The sequence below is a fragment of the Xenopus tropicalis genome, chromosome 2, assembly GCF_000004195.4.
Source record: "Xenopus tropicalis strain Nigerian chromosome 2, UCB_Xtro_10.0, whole genome shotgun sequence".
In the NCBI taxonomy this organism is placed as follows: Eukaryota; Metazoa; Chordata; class Amphibia; order Anura; family Pipidae; genus Xenopus; species Xenopus tropicalis.
Window position 1 is genome coordinate 121424031 of NC_030678.2, and position 25394 is coordinate 121449424.

Genomic DNA, 25394 nt, shown 5'->3' on the forward strand with positions numbered 1-25394 from the left:
GAAGCAGGAAATCAAGCAGGAATGATGAAATGTTCAAGTAATACAATTTAAAAAAAATATCTTTTAGGTATTGGAAAATTCTTGTTTATGGATCCAGGATAATATATTCCTTCCTTGTTATGACCTCTCTTTTGAAATATTTAGGCTGATTTTTCAAGACAAATATACTCCAGTGAGCCTTTTTAGGAATGAAGCTACAATTAGGGCAATTATCACTCTGCAGAAAAGTGCCCCATTCGCCATAAAACTATATGGCACCATATGTATGTCTTTCACTATTAAACAGCCTTTTTATTACCATACACGTACCCACATGTACATTACAGCAATCCTTCATGTAAACTCGGCTTTGTACATCTGCCACTGCTTAGTAATTTCATGCAAATTGCTTTTTATTTATCAGCTGCCTTCACTAGCTCATCTGAATCTCAGCATCACAGCCATTCATTTAAATGCATTCAGTCAACAATATGATTTCTGATTAAATGTTAATTCTGCTAACATTGTGCTGCATAATTGCAAACTGATTACAGCTGCAAAGTCTTCCTTTTATTTTTAGATGTTTAATCGTTTGGACAAATGTTTTTTTTTTTCTTTGGCAATAAACAAGAACAAAGTAGAACAAAGATTAAGCCATCTATTCAATCTTATCATCAATAAAAAGCAGCAGAGACTGCAGACATCTAACAGATTATAATTCTATTTTGAAAGAATGTCATTGCACAACAGTACCTTCATACCCTGAATGTTCTTCAGCATTACGTCCCCAATTTTCTGATTATCTGCCTTCATATGTGAATTGGATCTACCTTCCCTGGTGGGACAAAAGGAAAATGTGATATTATAATGGTAGGAGAACTCAAAAGCTCTTACAATGATAAATATAACCCTGTTTTAAAAGACACCTTGTTTATATAAAGAACACTAGCACACCAGCAGCTCTCATCATTGCCACAGGTGACTCTTTCCTATGAGAGACTGTTTGGCTTAAACATTCACCCATGAATCCAGCTTGCTGGTGGTGTTTAATGAACTGGTTGTTGTCATTTACACTGTGGCAGCCTATGGCTACAAAACAGCTGGTGATTAATAGTGATACTCTGTATCATTTTCAGTATGCATTCACCTGGCCTTCACCTATAACCTTTTCTGTAAGCAGCCTTAGCTAAATTGTAAAGAAAACATATTTTTGTTTCTGTTTCCACATAGTTTTCTGTATATAGAAAAAACAGAAAAAGAGGTTTAAAAAGAAAAAAAGGCTGCAATGTTAAAAACTGCAGACGTAACAGAAGGCAGTGTAAATATACCGCTACATAAAATAACTGATCCTTGTTCTCATTGGAAATCCTTTTAGAGACTTTTGTGCAAAGTCTTTTTTTATGAACATACATAGTACATATAGAAAATACAGGTCAACAGGCAAAAAGTAGTATTTGCCATTCTGTATGTTCGAGGTTAGGTGTATATTATTGGACATCTAAGCCAGTGGTTTGTGTTCACCAAACCCTTGGATGTTGCTCCCAGTGGCTTCAAAGTAAGTGCCCATTTTTACATTTCTGGCTTGGAGATGAGTTTTTGAAGCACAGAGACACAGTTTTACTCCAAGCAGAGCCTCCTGCAGGCCACATGGGATTACCACATAGCCAATCAGGTGCAGGTGGTGCACACCCTCCTACCTCTGGGGATGTAAGTTCCCATCCCCTGTCCACCTCTCACATAATCAAAATCGAGGCTGTGGGTTGGGAAGGGACAGGAAGCTCGGAGTGTGCATCAGTAGCTCACCCTACTTCACCTTTTTGCCTGAGTAAAGCAGGAATGGCTGCTGTGTATTTGCAAGGAGGCTCATGAACAAGTAACAGTAAAAGGTGCATAAGATCAGAAAGAAAGAATTCTTACCAAAAACTAAGTCTTTGATCAATTTCCTTCAAAAAACTAGTATGGAATTTATGTAAAGGATCAAAGTTAGGGAATATAAGGTTTCTTAAAGATTCTGGCATGGCATCGTCTTTCCCAACAGCATTCTGGAACCACTGCAAAGAGACAACACATAATGTTTAGGACATAGTTGGCTGCATAATCACTGAAATTTTTCTTATATAGTATTGGCTGGAAGGAAGTCTGCAGAAAGCTGAGTAAGCACTGTCAGATTTAGTGATCCAACTGGCCCAATTTTCAACTACACTTGCAGACATCTACATCTGTGCAGGAAAATTTAGAATAAGTTGTTCCATTTACTGGCTCACATAGTAGTTGCAAGCATTCAGGACTCCTTTTAAAGCATGATATATGTCTATGCCTGTACAAGGTTCCTTTCCATGGAACAGAGCTTGATCATTTCTGTATGTATACAAACCTCAATACTGTGCAGTCTCCTGCACAACAGCACCTTCCCTAGCATCTATACAGGTGTTGGAATTACCTTTGTAATAACTTCCAGGTCTTTCAGGTAGGTGCACTCTGTAGTCGAAACCTCCTTTGCAATGAAGTAGGCTTTGTCCGTAGGACATTTCTACAAAAAACATGAAATATATCAGTGCGTTTATAAGACAAAAAGAGAAAGATAAATACAAAAGAATATATAAATCAATGTTTTTCGATTTTCACAAAAACAACATTTTCCAGGAGCATCTGCATATACTGCTAATATACCAGCCCCAGTTAATACAGTAAAGTAAAATAACAAAACTGCTAAAACACTGGGTTTAAAGATCCCTTAGAAAATGTGGCTCTGAGGCCAGGAAGTGGGCAGATTGCAGAATAAACCATTGTGGCACTTTTGTCACCGGAACATAGATTTTAAAGGCTAAACTTAGATTATATATCTTTTGTGAAATAGTCATTAAATTACTGAATATGTACACGACCAAACTGTTTTTCATTTCCTTAAACAGTTTCATGCCGTATCCATTTAGTTTTGCATATGATTGATTTGTTTATTTGAATATCCTTTTTTGAACAGTGACTCATTGATAAGGCCTCAGTGATGCTTTGCTTTCAAGTGTGCTGTTTCCATGTGTTTACTGTTCTTATTGCTGGCCCATTCAACTTACTGGCAGTGCACCCAGTAACAGCAGCTGTGACCGTGTCTGCACTTCCTGCTCCGTGATGGCTAAAACAGCTGCGAGAGGGGGATCCGCTTGTCAAATGCAAATGTGTTTGGGAATATTTCCCAGATTACAGGGCTATGCTTGGGCATGGAAGCGTTTGTTATATGTATACACTTCTATATAATATACACCTATAACAGTGCTTTAACCACACATCAAAAATGTTATTTAATTTAAAAAAAATTAAATATACTGTTCATGCAAGTCCACACTTTTTAGGGTCACAATCTGTCACAATTTAAAGTCTTTTTGGGGTAATTATGTACTAGCTTTGCACACTTTGCTAGTGATTTTTTTTTCAAGTTGAACATGGCAAAACTAGCAGAAAATTCAGGACTGGGTAATAGTTCAATAAATAAATCAATAATCATTTAGATTGTAAGCTCTATAGGGCCTACAGGAAACTCCATCATCTTGACTCTTTGATTCCTAACTTATTGCAACTGTACCTTGTATTTATTTGTATTTATTCTTATACTTGTATTTTGTTTTACTTTGTATTTATCTACTATTATTTTTTAATAACCCTCTGTTGTATTAATCTATTCTACTGTACAGCACTGCATACATAAGTAGCGCTTTATAAATAAAGATATACATACATACATTCATAATGTGCATAAATACAAAAGAAAATTAGGAAAAGGGCAGCTTGTTTGTAAATAATGTGTTTGCCCTCTGTGGTGCGAATTTTGAAATTATAATCATCATCAGTAGACTCCAATAAAACAGTGACTACTATGGCTCAGTTATCATAAAGATGATACAATTGCTGATTTTTATAACCTATGAACACAGGAGTAGCCTAGTATTACTTATAAATCTACACATCAAAGACAATACAATGGTCCTTAATAAGGGATAAGGGTTATTTTATATTATAAATCTATATGTGCAGTGTCTATCGGCATACCCCAATATGAATAAATGGCTAGCAGGCCAGTACCTTTTTACGACTTTCTTCCTCATCATCTGTTCTGATGCAGGCAGGTTCATTCAGTAATGGGCTAATAAGAGGAGAGGAGGGCTTGCCATCAGGACTCAGATTAGGAGACAGTGAGGGGTTAAGGCCGATCATTCCTCCTTGAGAATTAATTGACAATTCTGAAAGATGTGGACTCCCTGTTAAGGAACCTATGCAAAAAGAGAAAGCACGATTTAGGGCACAGTTTAGCTTTCCCTTTAAGGCACTCCTATCAGAGCCAAATGTTTATGTGGTCTGTTGACTATGAAATGCTGCTGTTGTACCTTTTGTTTGGTTTGCAGCCCAACGCCGTTTGTAAATTAGAGGTTAGATGTAATTCTAGAAGATGAAGGACATGAAACTGGACAGGATTTGGTGAACATAAACTAGAGGGTGTCTACAAAGATATTCTACCATACAATATTTTAAAAGTATGTCACAGAAACGAGAAAGGCTGAACTACATACCAATACTACACACAACACAGGAAGAATACCTTTTGATGCATTTCCATGTTCCAATGAGTGCTTGTGACAGAGTTCCTAGCACAGCTATTCTATATGCTCAGTAAAGAGAAATGTACACATCATGAACAGTGGTGGCGTAAGCAAGATATACAATGTCATTCTGGAGAGTTAGGGCTCTGGCACACGGGGAGATTAGTCGCCCGCGACAAATCTCCCTGTTCGCGGGCGACTAATCTCCCCGAGTTGCCATCCCACTGGCAAAAATGTAAGTCGCCGGTGGGATGGCACACGCGGTGGCGCGATTTTGGCAAATCGCGGCAAAAAACTTCGGCGATTTGTCGAAATCGTCTGCGCAGTGTGTACCATCCCACCGGCGACTTACATGTTCGCCGCTGGGACGGTAGTTTGAGGAGATTAGTCGCCCGTGACAAGGGAGATTTGTCGCGGGCAACTAATCTCCCCGTGTGCCAGAGCCCTTAAGGTGGCACCATAAGTGCACTTAATTAATTTGCTTCAAGGTGCATTTTTTTTAGCAAGGGTGGGGGGATACCAATGGAAGCCTTCAGATTATCTGTGTTGGAAAATGTTTTTTTGTGCAAAGACATTAAAATATAGTTGAAAACAATATAAAAGTAAAACCATCCCATAAAGAGGAATAGCTTGCAGAAATAAGTGGCTCTTCAGCTATTAAAAGAGTGAACCCAAACCCAAACACCTGTAGCATTGATGCAGGATATGTGGAATTGTTAGTTTTCTGTGTTGAAATCTGCAACAGATTTTCAATGGCTCACTAACAATTACTATCCGTTCATTTTGAGGTCCACTACTGCACTGGACAATGATGTGAATGACGTTTCAGTGACCTGAAACATTAAGTTCTAGATTTAAGCATGTGCAGTGCAAATGAAATATTGGATGGCAGAATGTATCACCTACAGTGGGCCAGGAAATTGCTTTGCAATGTGCCATTGGAACTGCCAGCTATGGAGAGGTAGCAGCTGGCTTACAGGTTATGGGATCTGACTGTTTCCGCTACTTAAGTCCTTGCCCCAAATCACTTCAGTGGTATCCTAGCATACTTCTGTCAACAAGAAATGGCTATAGCAAACAAGCCCTCTACTATAAGGGAGTACAAAATTCAGTATATGGATTCTGGAATATTTCCATTATATCACAAAACTCATTTTAGTTATATATACTGCAAATGAATTCACAGTTAAGTTCAGTGCCTTTTTAGACATGAATGATGCTATACTAAACTACATAAGGAGATCATGTTCTTGCTGAGCTCTAAAGATATCCATCGAACTGGCCCGTATGCATGAACAGAATGGATATATAGCTGGGCATACACAGGAATGGACAAACGTCAATCTATCAATTTGGGCTGGCTCTCACTTTCTCATCCACCAATAAAACATGCACCAGCAGCGGATTAAATATTGAGTTTGTAAAGATAAAGTGCAAAAGGACCTCTCTTTGGCCTGTCATAATGAGCCCAAGCTGTTCTAAGTATGGTTGAAATCAGCCAAGAAATCAGCATTGTGCATCTCCAACCATCTCCTTGCTAGAAATCCAACTTAATTCTACTCTCCAGCGCTACTTGCTTATTATTATACAAATATATTGGAAAATGATACAATCCTGAGTCTATAATGGAACATTAAACTTAAACTTCATCAAGAAACAGAAATATGAATGTTTCAATTTTATTAACTCTAAAGAGCAAGATTACACAATCAATCGATGTTAAAATGGTAAATTGGAAGATAAAAGATCACAATTTCATGTAGACTTGAAGTTAGAGAAAAAATATACTGCACAAAACAAACTTGTTTTACTCTTTCTTCTTGGGAGTAAACTTTAAGATATCAACTGGCCCAAAAAGAAACTGAGGCTCTAGGATTTTCTATCCCGTTATTATAAAAGGTACACTAATATATTGTATATTCCATTTTCATTTTAAGCCCCTAGTAAAATGAATGCTTATTTTACCCTTATGGAGCTATTCATGAAGCACTTCTAGAATATGAATAGGTTTTGTAACGCCTGATAATTCTGTGAGCCGTTAGTGTGTAATGTGTAAGTTGTGCTTGCTGGCCTGTAGGCCTTTTAACACACAGTGCAAACATTTTTGACAGTTGAAACAAGAAAATGGGGGTCTATCTATAACATAAGTATGTTAATATACATTACTACTAACTGAGTGACAGGGGAAAGCTGTGCTTCCATATAAATGAGATAAAGGGCAGTTTGCCTTCGAAAGTACTTTTAGTATGATGCAGCATATCATATTCCAAACTACAGAACAAACAGTTAAATATTTCATTTGCCACAAAGAATGAGCCTCTGTCTACATCATACTATAAAGGGTCTATACACTAAAGTTCAATATGAAGTAACGTGCACTATCACCTAGGATTGACGAGAAAATTTCATCTCATTTCAGTTCATCATTGCAGTACCACCAGTGGTACGAGCCACCTTTAGTGTATATACCCCTAAAAGCTGATTTCAAGTTGAACTGCCCCTTCAGGTGTCTATTTACAGGCCCCTAACAAAATGTGGACATATTAATAATACTTAAATATTTTACTTGTACATATACTGTAAAGATGGCCATACATGGGCACATTTAAGATGCTGATCGGGCCCTTCAGACTGATCCAGAAGCTTATCTTCTTCTGTATGGGACCCTCCGATGGGCCTACACAGCCGATATCTGATCAAGGACCGCATTGGCTCATTGATAAGGTCCTCACTCCGAAAGCTCACATTCCCCTCGTAATCCAATTGTTTGACCCTTGGGCCAAACAGACAAATTAGCCCGATATCGCCCACCTTAGGTGGGTAAATCAGGAGAACGATTAGCTTGTTTGGGGGGATCTTACAGTACAGTATGGCTAACTTAACTTGTGATCCTTCTGGCATAACCAGGGCTGACAAATTACCAAGGTTGCAGAGTAAGCAGGATGTGGAAGGCTCTCAAGATTTAAAATAATCACAACTTACTGAGTTATCATTTTATATTGATCTCTTAATCTCCTACAATAAACATGCATTGTAGCAGCTCATTAGAGTTAGAACTACTTGAATAAGAACTAAGGACTACAATGCTTCCATGATAGTTCCACAAGGGCAATAAGCTGAGCTGACATCTACTTCTGTTCACCCTGCAATAAAGCACAGGTCTGTTACATGTTTAAATCAATGAATTCCCTGGCAGCTATGTGTAAGGCTTGGGGTACAAGGAACTTTTCTCTAGTATGCCATCAGAGAGATGCTCCATATCTCTGTCACCAGTCATTCCCATTGATGGAAACCATATTTACAACCAGAAAATACACAACTGTGAATCTGCTCAAAAACTCTGTCACAAGAGGTAATGGGAGGTTTCCAATCATGTGAATGAGATATCAGGTGATTTTCCACCAGAGAAGAAATGGGAGAAATGTTACATTAGCCATAGGCCTAAATAGAGAAGTGCCTGAGCAAAGTGCTGTTATTTTCAATGACAGCATAAAAATATAATTAGAAAGAATGATTCAGATTTACATTACATCTTACCTAGTCACTATGATTGGTTAACAGGTTGACAAAACAGATAAATAAAACACATTTTACAGATAAATGGAAAGACTGGCAATGTCCCCGATGCAGAAGCAGGTAGCGCTTCACATGCAAAAAAAATTCATCAAGGTGTGATAAGCAGCCAGTGACATTTGCAGCCCATTTATATTCATGCTTTTACATATTATACATAGAAACCTGGACAGCAACTGTTCTTGGTAGTGTAACAATTTCTCCCTATATGATTGCCCTATGCCCTAGCCCTATGTTTTCTAACATCAGTGCTACATTTTAAACAGTGCTGCTGCTTAGCAAAAGAATTGTTACACCATCAACACAAATGCTGTACTTTTAATAAGTACCTTGGCCTGTCAACAACACTGATCATGAACAAATCCCAGTCACGGCTGACTGGTTCTGTTTAAAGCAATTCTAGAATCAGAGGAGCATATGGGTATGTTTGGGCAACTACTTTTATTCCTTATATTTAATTTAGTGTATGGCAATGTAATAGTATAGTTATATTTAGCCATTAGACAGAAAGGGAGAAAAGCCTTTGCTCTTTATACATTTTAGAGAGACTGGATCAGAAATATTGCACAAGATTGAGCGTCAATAAAGACAGCAGTGAAACTAACTGCAAACAGACTTACAACTGGAAAATCAAGTAGATTATAACTTCTAAAACTAGTTTCCATAAAAAAAATAGAGAAGATGATCAAATAAGAGCAATGAAACTAGGAATGGCCCACTGCAAAGTAATAGGGATCAGGCTGGGATCAGTGTTGTAGATGGCCAAGCTTTATTTTACATAAACGGGTAATCCAAAGCAAAGGGACATTTAAATGAGACCAATGTAAGTAACAGAGGGTAAAACATGCTTAAGGATAAAGACAGAACAGAGGAAGGCCAACATAAGCAAAACCCCTGCCATCCTTTGTTGAGATATACATGCTGACAAAAGCAGTGCTTAAAATGCAATAAAAACACATTTTTCCTTCAAGAAAAAAAAAAAAAAAAAAAACTTAACAAATGACAAAAATGAGAATGAAGTTCCCAGATTAGCAGATTGCAAGGAAATTAGTTAAGGAAGAGTTTATTTGGAAAGGGAAGCACAAAACATATAAGAAATGCAGCATTGCTGTTATATTTGCCCTTTTTGTTAGTGGCATATGAGGAGTCCTTGTACCCAGGGTCAGGTAACATGCAAAGCAGTCAGAGTGTGGGTGTCACCTTTAAACATACTGAATTCAAACCTACTTTCCTCCAATAACAACCCCCAGAATCCTTAGCTAGCCACTAGCCAGCCAATACTTTAGTTGAGGTTGATTACATGCTTAAAAAAAAAGTGAGGCACGAAATGATGATGGTAGATTTGTGGTCTTTACAAGTCTACTTTTATATTAAAACAAGCAGATAAATACTTACAAGGTTTTAATGAATACATTCATTCTTAGCCATATTAGTAACTAATTACTGCCCAGATTCCTAGTTATGTTAAACTGCACTATTAGCAGTCTATCAGCTTGCCTTATATAATATGCAACACATAGACAAAAATGCTAATTGGCTGCAGTTTAAGGAACCCACCACCCATAATTACAAATGGGTAATTATACCAATTAAGTACCTCATGATACATTTAGACTAAATCAAAGTCTCAATTAAGGCTATGGGTTACAATGCTACAATTATGGATATGTGGTGCTAGGGACTGCCATGAAAATGAAAATAAGACTTAAACTGAAATTAACATTTCAAAAGGGAATGTCTTTTTAGAGTTGCGTGATCTCCACCAAGCTCAAGACAAGAAAATTTATATAATCTCTCACAGGACAACACTAGGGCCCGGGTTTTCTGGTGGGGCTGCACCAGTGGGTCCCACATGCTAGTACCACATGGGTATGTTTGCATGTAAATTGTCTTTAGAATCTGCAGAATGAAGTAACATTTCACTGAACTGTGTTATCAAACTTGTCACTGCGCAAATTAAGCACAGATGAAACCCATGCTCAGACCCACTAAATATACAACTACTTTCCTCCCATTTATTAAATGTTCTGTAACAATGTGCCTTAGCTGTCTGTTGCGTTGGACAACCGGCTTCCCTTGCATGTGTGCTTCATGCTTCTTCAAAGAGTTCCCCACAAATACCCCAGTTCCGGTATAAGCAGGCACCTTACTGGCAGAGCCCTGATACCATGAATGCTGGCTTTAGAATACCTGGCAAGTACCCACAGTCCACAACCACTTTTTGTCTGCTTGGTCCTAAAACTCTAGGAGACATTCTTTACGCTATAAAAATACTAAAGCAAAGTCTCCCTGGTGGTGCCTCCATCTGCTTTTGCTCTCTATCTTGCAGGGGTAGCAGATGGGTAAAGGACGGATGGGGAAGCGCTTACATGTCTCCCCCCATAAATACAGCACTGCTGAAAGCAGCCAGCACCGTATTCGTGGTGGAAGCCACAGGTCTCTGTGCTACAAGAGACCTGTAGCATTTCATTTATGAAGGCATGGTCCAAAGGGATGGTGGATTCCACCTGCTATTTGTACTCTGAGCCCTGCCTTCCAGTTCATAAATGACCCCTATCATCTTTCCTTTACAACCACAAGCTTTATGTGGGTTTTGTTACAGTTCTATGAAAACTGTAATTTAATTACATTCAATTATATCTAAATTTCTATCATTAAACAAATACCTACTACTTACGTTATTTTTACCTTCAACCTTTAGAGCACCCCTCTGGTGGACTTTTTCCAACAGGCCTGACAAATCTGAGAGATCATTTAATTAAATGTTATGGCAACTTAAAAGCTATTTTGACAGTCTTACTTGCTGTAGTCAGATTCCACTGTTTCAGAGATTGGATAAAATGATGCTTTAATTGGAAGTCAAATGTTTTTAAAGGTTCTTGTTCCTGCTCTCTTACCATTCCCATCTCAGGTCCTGAGCATTTATAATATCCCTTATATCATCTATATGAAACTATGCATGCCTGTAACCATACTGCATAAATAACCACCTAATTGCACCGTGGGGTGATGCATCTAGGGCTACATTTGGGTAGCTTTAGGGTTGAATCATAAATATGTTCTTTTAATCCATTCATTTTTATGAAAAGACCTAAGTGTATATTTTATGTTGCCGCTAAAGTGTAGTTTGCTTTATGCATATTCCTTAATTTACAAGACTATTGGAACATGGGAGAACATTTTCCACCAAGAAGTCAAACAACAAAGTCATTGTAAAGCAATAAATGGGGAAAAAAAGAAATCACATTTTAACATCTGGTACTTGCTAATAAATTTCTTTTCTGTACTTGGGCCACAATTGTAGCCCCTAGTTGTACTATAGGCACTGTAAAGGTGGCAGACAGAAGAACTGTCGGCCACTATATATGCAATGTTCTTGTACAATCTGTGGCACTGAGATTACCTTTCAGTTAATATCAAACCAACACTAGAATCCCTCACACAAAGTATTTTATAGACTAATATATTCACATTGTATTAGTGCAAAAGTAACTTCACAGCCTGCTTGGAATAACATTCCCCTACCAAAATTACAAAAGTAATATTCCTAAAGCCATTTCTACACTTCCAGTATTTCAAGTGCTTCTATCAAACATGCATTATAAAATTTCATACAAATCTAATGATTACATTCTAAAATGACACAACCAATTATACCTCAAGAGAATAAACCATGAAAGCAATTCCATAGACTAAGTGCAAACTACTCCTATCTTGCTACACTACATCTTACACATCCACAGAGTTAACAGCTGCATTAAAACAAAGCAGTAATTTCTGTCTAGCACTGTTATGTTCATATTTTACTGGGCACGTGTACAACTATTCACAACATGATGGCTCAGCAGCCAAAAACATGTCCACCATCTTCATCGCTAAAACTTAGGACGGTATCTACCTCATCATTCACATCTTCTGCATACTCATCCAGCTGGATACTACCAAAGGAGTACTTGTTTCTAGGTATTGGCGAAGAGTTCAAGACTACCGGATTTCCATAAACAAGTGGGTGACCAAAAGTATCAACTATATCTGAATCTCCATCACTAGTTTCGCTACCGCTGCTGGTGGAACCATCCATCATTGAAACACCACCAATGTGGTCTTCTAATACAACACTAGCTTGCAACTGTGGACTATATTTTGACTGTTTACTATCATACAACCCATTAGACATCATTTTAGCTTCTAAGGCTGCCATTTTTGAGATGTGGTCTATCCTTTGCTCTTCTACTCTATAATCTCTAGTTGGAGTTGAGGCTATTTGACTTAAAATGAAGGGATCAGTTTCAGAATGGTTCCTATGTATGTTTTTCAGCTTTTGAATACATGGCCTTTTTAAAGCTGGGCTACGATTGCTATAACTTTGGCAGTTGTTACTAAGATTATCATCATCTAGTTTTCTAGCCCAATTATTATTGCCATACCCATTTTCTGAAGCATAGCTTTGTGATCCCATTCTATTAAATCTCAAGTTTGGACTTGATTCCTTGCTACTGGGCGATAATGGAGCAGCTAATGGACTACGACTGTCTGGACCACTAAACATATCATCTATCAAAGAACTGTGTCTGGGCATTTTGGGACTACCGCCGGTATAAAAAGACAAGCCTTCTGGGTCATCATCAATATACTCTTCAATAATATTAGAAGATGACCGAACAGAAGACATTTGCTGCTTTAATTTGCTATGTTTCAGATAATCATCTGTTCGGTACACTGAATTATTACTGTGAAAATCAGCCTCATAATTGTCATTTGTTTGGGACTGAGAGCGGATTAAATATGCTCTGTGAATATCATACTCGCTATCTACATCACTGCAGTCAATGTAAGGAATTGAGGTACTGCTGCCACAAGCAGCCCTGGATGCTGGACCTGTGCTTGGCTGGTGCGTATTCTTTAAGCTCTTTTGTGCGTGGTCTTTGGCAGCATCTTCACCATCAGCTGTCACATCTGTGTCTTCTTTTGCCCTCCTGGCAACTGGACTTTTCTTGGGAGATGGGCTTCTATGTTGTACAGGCACATCAATGACCCGCTTATCTTCCCTCACTTGCTGTAATGTCTGTATTTCATCTGGCTGAGAAATTTGCTCGAAGGTTATTTTAGAACTCTATAAATAGTATAGAAATAGAAAATATATGCATGTAAAGGATAGCTAACAACAGAGTCAAGCTTGGTTTAGAGCAAAGGAAAGATGAAGGAAGAGTGAGATCTTAAGGGGAAGGTTCAGGCATTCAAAGTGTTTCAAAGTGTTTAGGGAGTGTTTCAGGTTTCAAAGTGTTTAGGGAGGCCTAAAATTGACACTGCAGTAGATGACAATATGGGTCACACCCTTCCGGGTATCTGAGCGATTGGAACACGGCTATGAGAATAAACAGCTATATGCAGGAACCACCAAATGCTATTGTTCTGTTAATTTGTGATGATGGCCAAATGACCTGAAGATGCAGCTCCTGCATCAGCAGATAACATTTTTGGTTTGGTTCAACGGATGGTGTGTAGAAACTAACCCCCAAGCTGACATACATGCCACGACAATCGGGCAGTACGGCAGAATTCCGTGATACCAAATTTGGCCATGTATGGAAAGTAGGGATGCACCGAATCCAGGATGCCGTTTGGGATTTGGTCAACATTCGGCCTTTTATAGCAGGATTCATATTCATCCATGCTCCTGGCTGAACTGAAGCTGAATACTTAAAACCACGTGACTTTTTGTCACATACACATGGAAGATGAAAGTTTTTTGCTGTGCGTACAGCTCTTTAACTCTTCCATATCCTAATTTACATATTTAAATTAGGATTCGGTTCGGTATTTAGCTGAATCCAAAAATAGCGTATTCGGTGCATCCCTAATGGACAGGAAAAGTAGTCAGCCCTTGAAAAAGAAAGTATTTTACCACTTGTTTTGCCCTTTAACCATCTAAGCCACCAAATGAATAAATAACACCTGCATAAAAAGACCATATTGTTAAAGCCATAGATTCTGTGTTTTCCTCTATCTTACATGGCAGCGTGTGGCACAGATCAAAGGAATCAGCCATGGCACTCAAAGGACTGATAAACCTAAGTACTATGAAATAGTGCTTAATTTACTGACTTGTTTTGGCACTTCCAAAAGAGGTTCTGGGTGATGTGAAGATTGACTCCTAATAGAGCAGATCTTGCTGTGTTTCCTTCAAAATAAGAAAAAAAAGGCAGGCAAAAATAAAAATGATGTATATAAGTGGATCATAAAATATTAATCACTGCTATCCATTGTAATGTTTTATGTTTTATATATCTGCACATATTTATTTATCTTAACTGACATTTCTTGAACTCCCCGACAGATATCTAGCCAAAAACTGGGAAGATACATGTCAGACAGATTTAAAAATCCTGTTTAGGTGGGACTGCACGGATGCACTGATACAGCCCTCTCCTGATGGGCCTGCATAGGCACCAGTAATAATCCGATCTTTGGCCTGGATGTCATATGATCAGATCAGCCTGATTTCACCAGAGAGTGAGGCAAAACATCCTCTTGTTTGGCAAGCTCACCAAACGAGCAGATCTTCATGTGTATGGCCAGTTTAAGTTTCCATTTGTACACAGATTTTCTGAGTGCTGTTGAATCAGTTTGGCTATACATAGTTGACAATTATTTTCAAGCACAGTCACAATTATTCTATAGATTTCATTTTGTCCACAATTAAGTCATACATGTAATCACTAGAGGTACATTGTGCTTACTTATAGTGAATGATTTTTGTCTCTGATTAATGCTCAATTTCAACATATGCTGGCAAAACATACACTCTGTTCTAAATAACACTGTAAAATACAGTGGAACTATAAAATGACGTAGAATGCTTACCTTTCAAATTGTACTTTTTTATGCCCTCCTTCTCGGACATAATCCAAAACCTGCTTTTGTGTACGACCACTGTTAAAACACATGGCAAGAAAAACAAATGTTTAAGTGCTTAGCCCTAATATCCCAAAATCTACCCATCCTTCATTTTTGCGAAAATCCTGGCAAGGTAGATTTTCCTGTAGTTCTCACCATATACATACCGTAAGTATGGTTATTTTAAATTGTGAGCTAAAGAATTAATGCATACATACAGACAGTGTCGGACTGAGATGCCAAGGGCCCACCAGAAAACCTTAGACCATGGTCCCACTCTCCAAACTAATTTTTATCCACTTCTTACTCAGTTTCTATATTTTCCTAGTTTTTTTTTTATCTTTGTAAACATTAATCTATTCTTCTTTATATTTAATTATTTTTCTATAGAAATAAAACAACTAATGTCCATGAATTAGGCCAAAAGGCTAGAAGCAGGCGGGCCCACTGACATCTGGGCCCACCAGGAATTTTCCTGGTATCCCTGTGTCCGACACTGCATACAGACCTAAAATGGTCATGATGGTCTATTACACTACAGAGACGCATATCTACAGTGTTTGTATGTGCATGTGGGGTGCACAGAAAATGTCTGCCAATGCATGTGTTTAATGTAATTCTATAGACACCTAAATATGGCTTGCCAGTCTAAACACAATACTTAAATATTGCAAATGCAATAAAACAGCACAAAAAATTATACTTTTAATGTACTAATTCATATGTTACTTTTACAAATGTCAAGAAGGCAGCATATACTCACCTGAACCTAAATGATGAACCCCTGCTAAAGAGAACTGGCTTGGGCTTTGGCTTGGGCTCTTCAAACAGCCGGAAAAAGGCATGATATTCAACACAAATTTTCCAAAATGATTTGCAAAAATCACGACTGGCCATCATGAATTCAAGGGTATCCTGATATGAACTCTTAGTAACAAAGCAAAAAGGGAAAGTCAGAAGTTTTAGCAGTAATTAAAACTACCAATATGTTTATATTATAGATATATACATATATAAACAATATTGTATTGGGCATTTCACCAAACAAGTTTATCACCTGGGTGCCGTGTGTTCTTGGTGGATCAATGTTTCGGTCCCATGTGAAACTTTTTCAAGATAACATATTATAGAACCCCAACCTAAATACCCCAGTGTTAACAGGGAGTTTTGGTGACAAAATATGTCATCATGATGTCATCATACCAAAAAATGTGTAAAGGTATCAAAAAATTAAAACCTTACAATCTGAACCACGCCTGGTGATTAGACTGTACGACAAGGGGGTTGTATTGTATTGTTCATGGCAGTATATGTGTGATAGTTTTTATATATAAGCTGCAGCATTGAAACAACAATAATAATTATGTATACATACATAATTGTTACAATATATATGCTTTTGATTTACTGTATTTCAATATAAAAAAAAAAGCAAAAAGAAAAACTTACATTAGCATCTGGACGCAGTTTTATGAGAAAACGTTTCCTCTTGAAACTTAGTTTTCTAACTTTTGCCCAGTTAAAAGCATTTATCTTTGTGTGACCCTGGGGAGTAAGAAAACATTTAGTAAATCATCTGCTTAAACACATAAAATAATGACAACAACACAAAACCTCTATCTTTATCCAGCCATCCGCTGTCCTATTGTCATTAATGGGGTGAGATATGCAGGTACTTGGGGCAAACGCAAACCCTGCACATGATAAATGACTCCTCTGGTCAGGATGGAGCCAAAGGCTTCATTTGCCACAATCATTACTGAGGAGGTGGGGGTGTGACAGGCTTATTCTGGTAGAAGTAGGTTTTGGTTTTTTTTAAACTTTGCTATATATAAGATACATCAGTGTAAATCCATGACAAGCAATACAAACCTGAAACACTAGGATGCCGGTGTTGGCAACTGCAAGGTTGATCTTGGTTCCCTCCCTGTCCTTGGCTGGATGCAGACGGACTCCATACATCTCTAAGCGACGGGCAATCTCTAGAAGCTGGAAATCTGACTCTGCCGGTGTCTGGCCACTTGAGGCACCAAATAAATGATTACAAGCAATTAATAAAAAAAAAAAATTGCATTTTTTTATAATAGAGACAGCATACAATGCCCAAAACATTTATAAGTTGTTGACAGTTTAAACATTAGTTCTCTGCAATTTCCAGTTCCTCAACTCTTACAACACTCTTGCAGCTAGGCCAATACCCTATTGATGCTATTGTTACAGGATTTACTAAATGCCAAATTTAGCTATACAGGAAAACATGCTTATTTGGTGAGATTGGCAAACACGCAGATCCTTGTCTCATTTGGCTGAGGATGTGAGCCAAGTTAGGCTAATCTGATCTTCTGGCTTGATGGGCAGGTAGTTGTATTGACCTCATACACATGGGGGCTTGAGAGAACTAACCTTCCCCATACTATCACCAATGAATTTCCAACAACATGGATGGAGGTATGGAACTACATTTATCAAACCAAGTGTTTTGTGGTTATTATAAAAAAAAACAGACACTCTATTTATACTACCAGGTGTTCTGGGGGCATTATATCAACATTTATCAACACTGGGCAAATTTACTAGTGTACAGTAACCTATAGCAACCAATCAGTGATTGTTTTTTTTTTTTAGATATTTGCAAGTAGAACAATGAATGCAACAATATGAATGGTTGCCATGGATTAATGCCCAAGGCTGATAAATGACCCAGTGTTGATAAATGAACTTAAGTGTATCGCTAACTATTTTTGTATAAATGATCTGTATAAAAGGAAGGGTAAAGATTTAGGTGCACGACACAAAACAGCTGAATCATAACTCACAAATGATTCCGATGTAATTCCATGATCTTTTCTTCCAAAGGTTCTTGTTGGGGCATATACTTGTTCTTTTGCAAATGGTCCTGGTCCCCAGCTTCATCAAAATCTCCAATTTCAGCTATAGCAGAAAAGAGGATTAGGAAAAGCAAACCTAATAAATTTATCAATAATTAAAGTTTCCAGTGATACTATAATGTGCCATTCCAATTTTATAAGGAAGCACTAAGGAGGGTGCTTACCTCTTAACAAAGTATAGGTTATACTTAAATGACAGATGAGTTTACATGTAAGGCATATTGCATTGCTCTAGAAAATTCTATTGGGGGAATGTAATATGTATTGATAATGGCGTTTTGTCACAAATTTTGCATTTGGGCGACAAAGAAAACCCATTAGCAAACTCTTTGCAATTTGTGTGACAGGTTTTCGATTGCAAATTTTTTAGTTTGTGCCTGTGCGCAGTGAATTTAACTAAAACTTCTTAATGAAACATCACAGTCACAATTATGCCATCTTCAAGCAGGTGTTAAACATTCACAATGTAATAAATGCTTAGTGAACAATATAACATTGTGAACAGCACTAAACATTCACAAAAATGCCATTTTACACAGTGCTTGCGATTTTCATTCCAGTCTTACATCAGCATGTGCCCACAATAAACTTTCCTATCCTAAATACTGTCACTCCCAATATAATTATAGTTTGCACCTTCGTCCTTTTACTACCAGTGAATGGTTCATCCTTAAAGGAATACTGTCACGAGAAAACATGTTTTTTTCAAAACACATTAGTTAATAGAGCTTCTCCATTGAAATTTTTCAAAAACACACATCACATGAGGCTAGCTATATTCTTCATTTCCCAGGGTGCCACAGCCATGTGACCTGTGCTCTGATAAACTTCAGTCACACTTTACTGATGCACTGCAAGTTGAAGTGAAATCACCCCCCTCCCAGTAGCCAATCAGCAGAACAATGGGAAGGTAGCAAGATAGCAACTCCCAGTAGATATCAGAATAGCACTCAATAGTAAGAAATACAAGTCCAGCTTGGGATTCCTCCAGTTACATGGGAGTAGGAGAAACAATAGATTATCTGAAAGCAGTTCTAGTGTGTAGCGCTTGCTCCTTCCGACTCGGGCACAATGCACTGATATGGCACCTACACACCAATATTACAACTAAAAAAAATACATTTGTTGATTCAAGAATAAAATTTTAAATGGTAGAGTGAATTATTTGCTATGTAAACTGTATTTAGAAATAAAAAAAGACCACAAAAATCAAACTAAACCGCTGGCATACATATTAGATGAAATACAGCTAGAGTCTATTTTTTATGCTCTGTAATAATTGAGTTACCCTTCATGTTGCATTCTTACTGGCATTATGTTCTCACAGTAACACAGGGTCTCAACTGTTGCAGACATAAGCAAAGCAATCAATTCCCTTTTGAGCATAAAATTGCCCACTTCCCTGCCATTGTAATTATCACCGCCAGACAAGGATGTGGTTAGTGCAGTGTTCAACTGCTTTCCGAAAATGTTGGAAAACAGAAAATCTACTATGAATTAAATTATTCTTAATTTATAGGTGAACAACCTCTTAACAAGTATGTTATAAAAAGTCCAATTCCTAGCAACTTTGCAACTTGTCTTCGTTATTTTTTTTTTTTTTAATTCTTTTTGCATTTTTTGCTTTTCTCTTCTATAGCTTTCATAAGGGGGTTACTGACCTTGGCAGCCAAAAAACTATTGCTTTTTTATAGCTTACAATTGTATTATTATTGATACTTTTTAATCCTTATCTTTCAATTGAGTCCCCCTCCAACTCCTATTCCAGTATCTTATTTAAACCCCTGCCGCAGAGCTGCTAACCAAAACGTTTAATAACTAAATAAACACAAAAAAACCCACTGTCTATGTCCTACTAAAAGTTTATTTAAAGGTACACAACCCCTTTAAGCATGTATACAATTTTAGCAATGCAAGACATAGCAACAATGTTGCCCTGTGTGTTACAATCTCAAGGTCAAGCTGCCAAGACCCTTACTGGCCCTTTCTCTAATACTTCTCCAAACCTCTTCTGCCCAACTCTCATAGTGGGAACATTGCTGAAAATAAAAAAAATGTTCTTTATTCCCAGGGGAAACTTGAAAAACTGTTCACATGACCAGAACACCCTCATTTGGGAGCCAAAAGTAAATATCAAAAAAGGAAGAGTAGGAATAAAGAAAGAATGGATGCATGCACGGAAAGAATGGATTCTGGGAATTCCAAAGATGAAAGAAGGTGCTAGGCCTTTGCTGTATTAGTACACCATACACCTTCCCATGGTTCTTGGTGCTTTAGCATGAAAATTACATAAAATAGAGAAAACGTATAACTTACACTGTACAATGTGAGAGATAAGAAGTGCAGCACTGCTTTCGTTACAAGTAAGCTTTCCTTGTACTAGATCCTGCTTGACTTGGAGGGCAAAGAGGTACCTGTAGACATACATTGCAAATAACAGAAAGGTTATGCGACCTCCTGCATTCCCAGTTAACATCTGAATTGAAGCATGCAAAAGCTTTTGTGGTGTAATATGTAATAAATACATTTTATTTACTAGGGGGTAGTATGTATATGTATAGTATTATAATTACATATCAGTACGTGTATATGAAATATTCTTCATAGACTTATGGCATTCAGTACACAAAACAAAGTTTATGCACAAATGGGGTTATGCAATATAAAGACACTTAAGTTTGCCCAGGTACAATAACCTACAGCAACCAATCAGCAGGTAGCATTTACTAGTCAACTGTTTAAAAGCAAACATCTTATTAGGTGGGAGTTGGATTTCATTCATTCTCTTACGACATGTTAATATTGTTTGCTTATGCTAATAAGCTTTCTGTACAGTTCAACATAAGTACTACACAAGTGCTAAGCACACTAAATCAGGACATCAAGGGCCATACATGTAAATAACTAGTAAAATATAAATATGGTATATGTAGCTAATATGCTATATGTAGCAGATTTTGTTCTGCTAATACCCTGTCAACTTGCCCCAATGTTCAATTCAGTGGAATATATCTATGGTGTGAAATGGTCTCATATGAAGAGTCATCAGAGCCAAATGTCTCCATAAAGTCTGCTTCATCAGTAAACAGACAATTGCAGCGATATAATGATTTGACTTGCAAGACAAATGACAAGGCTACCTAAGAAATTGCATCTCCCACTGTTCTGACTGTTCAGACTCTTTATCATTATATATGGCCCCTTGAATGATAACTGTGGACCATTGGTTGGATAGCGTACAATGTTGTTATATTTATGGTTACATTTAGATGTGTACCACTGCCCTAAAATAACTTCAATAGATTTAACACATGCAAGCAGTTATCAACTTACAGCATGGCCTTCAACATTATGAGGTGATTTGTGCACTGTAATTATCTTACAATACCAGAGACAAAGTGCCAGAAAGCTACCCGTGTGCCATGATTTGCCTTGGCTGGTCAGCACACATCCTTCAATCCTGTATGTAAGTATATTTTATTTATATAGCACTTACTTATGTACACAGTGCTGTACAGAAAAATAATACATTAGTTTACAAAAATGGGATGATACAATAAAAATAGAAAGTTACATTAACGTTTAAGTGCTAAGTGTTAAGAAGGCAACTGGAACTTACAATCTAAATCCTCAACTACCTAGTCATTTTTAGGTCTTTAATGTAAGGCGAACAATCTCTGCCACATAAAACCTATAGAGAAAGTGAATGAGCAACTTTAATTGTTGTATGAAATGAATATACACACATCACTAACCTTGTTAATTCTTCTTGCAGCTGAGTGTGATCAGGTGGAAAGAACTTGACTACAAACTTAAGCACCACATTCTTAGGCCCTGAAGTACAGGAATGAACAGAATGAACAAGAGGAATTCCTTAAATACCATACAACTACACATGCAAATGCTATATTATCAGCATTATATATACATATATTTTCTTGTTTACTTGCAACTGTAAGTTACGCAGCACTTTGCAATATTATACTTACTTCTAATCTGTTTGACAATTGGCTTCAAGAGATCCAACCAGACCTGAAAAAGAAACAAGAAAATGTTCAAAATATTTCTTTGTTATACAATTACAAGAAAGTCACCCATGATAGGCTAATACATGAGTTTTACTACCAGTTAACAAGATCATGTTGCATCATCTGCCTTTACTCGTTCTGTGTTTTTTACCCAGGCAGATGAACATTATATGGAGTGGAAATGGGCACGAAAATGCATATTTTCCCTGCCCAGCAAAATGGACTTATAAGTAACAAAAGTGCAAAAGAGAGGAGTTTGTTATGGGCTCAGTCAATAGATATCTGCAGAATGATCAGCAAGATAATTCCTACAGTTCTAAGATGAGTAATTAGCCCGTGCCTGTATAGTCACTTGGGGCCGTTTTCCATGTTTAGCCGAATCAACTTTGGTGCACCATGCTTGATGAAGACAAATCATTTATTTTTAGAGCTACACAAGTATAGATGATCACACAGCAAGGTCAGAAACTGATGGAAGTATACAAAAAAAACTGTGTGGCGAGCCCATAGCCTTGTTTACACAGGTGATTTGGTAAAAATTTATCCAACTTTAGCTTAGTGAGAGAACACTGGAGCCATAGCGTGAAATTCAACTGCAAACTTTTAAACAGTAAACCCACCTCCAAAGCAAATAATAACTTTGTGTTTCAAACCACATACCATAATCTTTCTATGGTCCTGGAATTCAAGGCCAAAATAGTCCCCTTCAACAAGATTAAGGTGGCTACAGACAGCATCCAAAAGAGCTTTTCCTGGGGCTCTTATCTAGAATAAAAATAGTACATTTTAGTATAGTATAGTATTTAGTACAGTATTTTAATAAAAGGCATCACTGAAAAACATTAATAGATTAATGCTAGAAATGCAGTAGAAACTATAATTCTCTTTTTTCTAAGTTATGAAAAGTCGTATGCTAATTACTGGACATCTTAAAGGGGACCTGTCACCCAAAGAAATAATTACAATTTTTTTTCTATTGTGTTTGTTAAGCAAAATTAACTTCACACACTATATAAATCTTGTTTCCTTCAGCCTTGGGAATATACAATCACAGCCAGCAGGCATCTGCCATTTTGTGGGCACTGTTATTAAGGCAAGCTTTGTGTTACCCCAAAATCTTATGTATTTGCCAGAATGGGGGACCTGATGCCCTTGCCCATGCACTGGCTACACAATCAGATAGTGAGACGGTAGGGAGAATGTGAGTGCTGAATGTAAAGGCATAGAGGCGGGGCAGGCAGTATATGATTGACAGCTGGGATTTTGAAATGCATTTATAATGGGTTTGAATGTGTTAATATAAAAATTAATTTTGGTTTCATGTTTAATTTGAAAAGGTCTTTTATTATACGGATTTTTATGTCTGGGTGACAGGTCCACTTTAATGTAAAATATACATATAAAAACATGCAAAAACATTTTTTTTTAAAAATAATGGGAAGGCCATTTTCCATGGCATCCATTTTAAGCACAGAATTCTAATTAAAGGAAAAGTAACACTAAAATTTAAAAGTAAAAAAGCTATTCTACCCTGCACCAATAACTGCCCTATCCTGCAAACCACTTAGTATTTTAAATGCTTTAATAGAAAATACTTGCTAAAACTTGGTTTCCAGTCAATTGAACTACGGCGATAGCGAAGGAAGGAGCTGCATCCACTATGCGACGATCGATTGATCGAGCCTAGCCTGACTCCTCCCTATGCAGAAAGAAGGCTAGGCTCGATCAATCGATCGTCGCATAGTGGATGCAGCTCCTTCCTCGCCGTATCGCCGTTACATTTCCTTTAACAGTAACCTACACTTGAGGGTAACCTGCATGAATCTATATTGGTGGCAAAACAATCCTACTGGGTTTATTTAATGCTTATAAGTTTTTAGCAGACTTAAGGTTAATAGATGTAGATAACCACTATAATAACTCTGCCCTAAAGATAGACAAACTTTAGCATCCCAGCTGACCATCAATAAAACTCCAATCCTGTAGGTGCACAAATTGGCCATACACAATCAATTATTTGTCCAGACCACTAAACAAGTGGATCTTTAGCCAAACCATGCTGGCTACCACTGCACCATGCAGGATGCAAAAAAGGGTCACAGGACTAAGTTCTTCTAGAAGTTAACAAACTACTATGAGGCTTAAGGATGGTTATCACAGCTTCACACTTTTGGGGCATATTTATTATAGTGTATAAGCCAGGGGTCCCCAACCTTTCTTGCTCGGGAGCCACAGTCAAACTATCAGCTTACAGAAGCCTTTATTTGGTAGTAAATCTTGTTTTTATCCAACCAAAACTTGCCACCGAGTCAGGAATTCAAAAATAACTACCTGGTTTGGGGGCACTGAGAGCAACATCCAAGGGGTTGGTGAGCAACATGTTGCCCCCGAGCCACTAGTTGGGGATCACTGGTGTAAGCCAACATTACTCGTTAAGTTGCCCATAGCAACTCAGATATTTGCTTTTGTTTTCTAACATGTATATGACCATTCAAATCTAAGTGCTTATTGGTTGCTATAGGCAACATCACTAATGATGATGGCTTCACACTTTTGGGGCATATTTATTATAGTTTGTGTAAGCCAACATTACTGGTGAAGTTGCCCATAGCAACTCAGATATTTGCTTTTGTTTTCTAACTTGTAGATCACCATTCAAATCGAAATTGCTTATTGGTTGCTATAGGCAATATCACTAATAATGATGGCTTACACACTATTATAAATATGGCCCAATATGTTTTACAACATGATGAATTTTACATGCCTTTCCACTAACATGACGATCCATATAATAGTTGGGCACTTGAGCATTATAATCAATTGTTCTGTGTTGCCATTTGTGGTGAGGCAGGCTTACAGTTTCTGTCTAAAATAAGAAATCAAGAACAGGCCCATATTTGTGGCAAGGCCACAAAGGCCCGGGCCTAGGGCGGCAGAAATTTAGGGGCAGCATGCTGCCCTGCCGCAACAAAATGTTGACATTTTGCTTCCATACGGCGCAATGGGGACTTCTCCCCACCGCTCCGTATGGGAGTTTAAAAGCCGGGGGAGCTTTTATTTGCGAATGGGGGGCGGCCTAGGGGCGCCTGGATTTGAAATCCGGCGCTGATCAAGAATTTTCTTTAAATATCAACAAAACTAACTTTAAAATTACAGCCATAATTTGTTGATGGGAAGATGAATGGAATATAGTGGGTGCTGAGTAGTGCCAGTTACATACTACACAATCTCCTGTGAGTAAAACAAGGACTAAAAGACAGTGGGAAAATTATTCTTTTGTACTTGATGATGATTCTTGAATTCTTTCAGGGTTAAAAACAACAAACCTATAAAGAGCCCTTATATGCTCATATTTGTTCACAAGCGTTATGCAACATCAGTACACTAATGTCAGCTCCAAACAAGCTCATCCCCCACAATACCGTTCTAATATGCCT

The 25394-nt window shown here is 37.6% G+C and overlaps 1 protein-coding gene across 3 annotated transcripts in view; it reads right to left on the reverse strand.

The window, feature by feature from the left end:
• The window catches only part of farp1 (FERM, ARH/RhoGEF and pleckstrin domain protein 1), a 109502-nt gene that overhangs the window by 12155 nt on the left and 71953 nt on the right, over window positions 1-25394 (reverse strand). For 2 of the 3 annotated variants that reach the window (XM_031897060.1, XM_002935645.5), the window contains exons 3-17: window positions 22615-22719; window positions 21916-21958; window positions 21682-21760; window positions 20243-20340; window positions 17855-17969; window positions 16911-17058; window positions 16488-16583; window positions 15802-15965; window positions 15006-15074; window positions 14247-14322; window positions 13020-13254; window positions 4054-4241; window positions 2420-2509; window positions 1897-2030; window positions 733-814 (exon numbers count right to left, since the gene is read on the reverse strand). In XM_031897060.1, coding sequence (XP_031752920.1) covers window positions 733-814; window positions 1897-2030; window positions 2420-2509; window positions 4054-4241; window positions 13020-13254; window positions 14247-14322; window positions 15006-15074; window positions 15802-15965; window positions 16488-16583; window positions 16911-17058; window positions 17855-17969; window positions 20243-20340; window positions 21682-21760; window positions 21916-21958; window positions 22615-22719 — 1722 coding nt within the window. The remainder of the gene's footprint in view (window positions 1-732; window positions 815-1896; window positions 2031-2419; window positions 2510-4053; window positions 4242-13019; window positions 13255-14246; window positions 14323-15005; window positions 15075-15801; window positions 15966-16487; window positions 16584-16910; window positions 17059-17854; window positions 17970-20242; window positions 20341-21681; window positions 21761-21915; window positions 21959-22614; window positions 22720-25394) is intronic. The other variant, XM_012957718.3, reaches the window with a different exon arrangement.